At 36.1% G+C, this 3,475-nt stretch overlaps 1 protein-coding gene across 2 annotated transcripts in view; it reads right to left on the bottom strand.

Moving 5' to 3' along the window:
• The window catches only part of ELOVL7 (ELOVL fatty acid elongase 7), a 38,883-nt gene extending 36,689 nt beyond the window's left edge, over positions 1-2,194 (bottom strand). Inside the window, exon 1 of one of the 2 annotated variants that reach the window (XM_006148341.3) lies at positions 2,097-2,194. In XM_006148341.3, the coding sequence (XP_006148403.1) occupies positions 2,097-2,160 (64 nt within the window). In that variant the 5' untranslated portion in view covers positions 2,161-2,194. The remainder of the gene's footprint in view (positions 1-2,096) is intronic. The other variant, XM_014587753.2, reaches the window with a different exon arrangement.
• Positions 2,195-3,475: the final 1,281 nt, after the last annotated feature.

The raw sequence follows: 3,475 nt of genomic DNA, 5'->3' as shown, positions 1-3,475 counted from the left end.
ACGGTTTCTAAAAGGATTAGGGAACAGGTATTGAATGCCTCTCCCCTTTCCCTTGGTGTTCGTCATTTTGTTGAATTACTGGAATATGTTGGTTCCCCTCACTCCCTATGTATAGCTACCCCCATCCTCTGTCATCCCTTTTCTGATCTAATATTACTCAGTTTTTCAATGTAAGTATTTCTAATAAAAAGTAAAGAGTTGACTCATGGGTAAAAGTACAGGTGAAATTTTTAAGTAGTTCAAATGAAAATATTTGTACCTCTGAGGATATAGAAATATTTACTGTTATCTAAATCTTTTAAGTTAGGTTAGTTATTTGATTCTCTTGGATTCCTGCATTTGGGACAGTACACAGCAAGACTGGATAGCAAGGGCTCTGTTCTTCCAAATAGCTCTATGTTAAAAATTTTACCCAAATTTGGTTCCCAAGTTTAATTAGTGAGTTCAGGTAGCAAAGTACACCTCTACTTTAAAAAGCAATTAAAATATTAGCATTTAAGTTAAATTCTGAGATTCTGAGAGCTACTGGAAACACTCAGAGAAGTATAACCTCTAAAGAAGCCTATATATTCTCTATATCATTATATAAGTTGAAAAACTAAGAAGAAAATAAGGAAATAATCACTCTCTATACCCTACCAAAGTGAAGCTTTTCTATTTAGATCCTTAGCATTCTTTTTTTAAATTTTTCCCCCCATACATTTTTTTTTGAGAGATTTTTGCTATAGTGCACGTGAGTTCAACAGAAAGAGACAGAGAGATAGAAAGCGAGAAATCACCCCCCGGGGGGGGATGGCCACGCTGCACCCCCTTCTCCTCCATTCTCTTCTCTGGATCTTGGGCATGCATGCACACACGCCCGGCGTGAGTTTAAGCCACCAGGTCTGGGACTTGAACCGCAGTCGGCTACATGGGAGTTCAGTGACATAGCCATTACGCTAACTGCTGGTCCCAATCCTTAGCATTCTTCATGGGCCAGACTGTTGGGATCTTTCGTAGTGAAATAACATTGGTCTTTATTAGTCTACTGAGAAAGATACCAAACACAAAACAGTATATCTTTGCCAAAATAATTGTAAATTAGAATATAATTTCAATCATTAGGTGCAAAAAAGGTTGCACTTTTTCCTCCTGAAATTGATTTTTGGCTGATAGGTAAAAACTAATCTAAACTGGTAATGGTGGTGAATATATATAACTCAATTAATTAAAAAATAACTCAAATGTTAAATGCCAGTATACTAATCATAGTTAGAATACATAGATTTTAGTCTTTTCTGCATCAGCTAACCATAACCTTGGGAAGGTCACATCCCTGAATCTTAGTTTCTTCAACTCTAAAATAAGTGTTAGCTTCCATGATAATTAGCATTCATCTCAGCTCTAAAATACTCCTTAGTTATAATTTTTAAATATTTTACCTTTGTTTTATTTAAATACACTTTTAAAGATAATTATAAATGCAACATACATTTGTTGTAGATTTTTAAATTATAGACAGACATAGATAATAAAAACTACCCATAAGCTTACCCTTCAGAGATAACTGCTAACCCAATGAAGAAAATATATGTGGTGTTTTGTAAACTTTCATTGGACATATTTTAAACATCTTGATGTGGCATTTAATTTTATTTTTAGTGGGTAGGGGGAGAAAGCAGGCATTTCAGAATCACTCAGGAGTTCCTGAGCAAATTATCTCGGCCCTTTCTGGCCCTTGGGAAATGTGGCTCCTCCAATTAAGAATCACTATGGACAGAGCCACTGTTGTAACTGTTACTTAGCTTAGGAGCACCAGGACAGAATTAAGCCTATAAGCACTGCCCCTACAAAACCACTTTTAATGGCTCCTGAGTTGGAATGTGCCATATTTATTAAGCAGTTAATTTCTATGGATAACAGGATATTTTCATTATTGTAAACATAGTAGGTATTGTGGCATGACCTTTCCCCTTTGGGGGTGATTTCTTGCTTTCTGTCTCTCGGTCTCTCTGGCAAATACAAGCGCCCTATAACAAAAAAAGTCTCTTTAAATAAATTAAATAAATAAGTAAAAAAAGGAAGATGAGCTTAAGTTAGGAAATTTGGCTACTCACCAGCATCTTTGATCCAATTATCATAAAGGCGCACAGTCCTCGATGTAAGATCACTGAAGGCCATTTTCCACAGGATTTTCTGGCTCTGATAATGGGCTCTTCACTAAAACAAAACAGAGATAACTTTATGATCTATAAATTCTAGTAAAGTCAAGTTGCTAGTAATACAATATTAAAAATGCTACAAATGTAATAGGAATAACTGGCAAAACAACAAACTTCCACTGAGGGTACATCAGTGAACCATATTAAACTTGCTGTTGCAAACATTTCAGATTTTCCATCCTTCTAGGGATTCTGCTAATTTCATGGAAAAGGCTAACATGTTATGTACAAGATATGGGGGGGTCTCCAAAAGGAAACAGAAAATGTGTATTATGAAAAAAACTACTCCTGAACTACAAAATATTTTTGCACTAAAATAGACTTGTACTTTAATTCCACTTTCCCATGCATTTTTTGAAGTACACTTGTATAAAAGAATTAACAACTTTTTCTCCTTTTTCCCATTTTTATTCATTTACTTTTCATTATTTTAAATCCTTGAAGGATACAGCATCACATGGATGGCCTTAGCAGGAAGGTTGCTTCAGAATTTGGCGCAAATCATGCCACTGTTTCCGTGGTCAAAGGTAACCTTTCCCCAGATTATTCTGGTTTTTTGGGTTGCCACCAAAAGTGACTGTGTTGTGTTTGGTTTTGTACACTAAGAACACTTCTTACCTAAATAGAATTCTGTTTCACCTCGTGCATAAACCCCTTCAATTTTAAGAAGAGCTGTGTGCTCCCTTTGGTTCCTGAGACCCTGCTTATAGCCAGCAAAAATGGCCTTGGACCACAGCCTTCCAGACATAGCTGCCTTTTAAAAGTTCTGTTCCCAGTAGGCCTCCACAGGTTCCAAGATGGCAGAAACAAAAGGAGTAACAATTTTAAGACCCTTCATTCTCGCATCTCGCTTTTATTCTTATCCAGACAATGTGAATTAGAAACAGACTACCTATTGTGGCAACGTGGAAGTGAAAACCCAGGAGAAGACAGTCAAGAAGATACATAAACTTTCATGAAATACTCTGGTCCTAAACTTAGACCTGATTTTCATACCTAATAAGGTCTTCCACATGCAAATTTTGCCAGTTAAAGAAGCACAGAGACAGAAAGAGGAAGAGCCCAATAGAAGCTTCTCCTTTATCTGGACAGAGACAGGACAATTGGAAAAAGAAGTCATCTCAAAAAGATCAGTGAGGGGAAACTAGCCTGATTATAATAGAAAGATACTATTAATCTTCAGTAATTAAAACAGTGTGCCACTGGCACATGAAGAGACAAATTAATAGAATAGAATAGAACATTCTGAAACATACCAAATACAGTTGGGAAAT

Source organism: Tupaia chinensis, unplaced genomic scaffold (genome assembly GCF_000334495.1).
Source record: "Tupaia chinensis unplaced genomic scaffold, TupChi_1.0 Scaffold000232_3, whole genome shotgun sequence".
Classification (NCBI taxonomy): Eukaryota; Metazoa; Chordata; class Mammalia; order Scandentia; family Tupaiidae; genus Tupaia; species Tupaia belangeri.
Note: the sequence above shows the minus strand (reverse complement) of the source record. Positions and strands in the feature narration are given on the sequence as shown.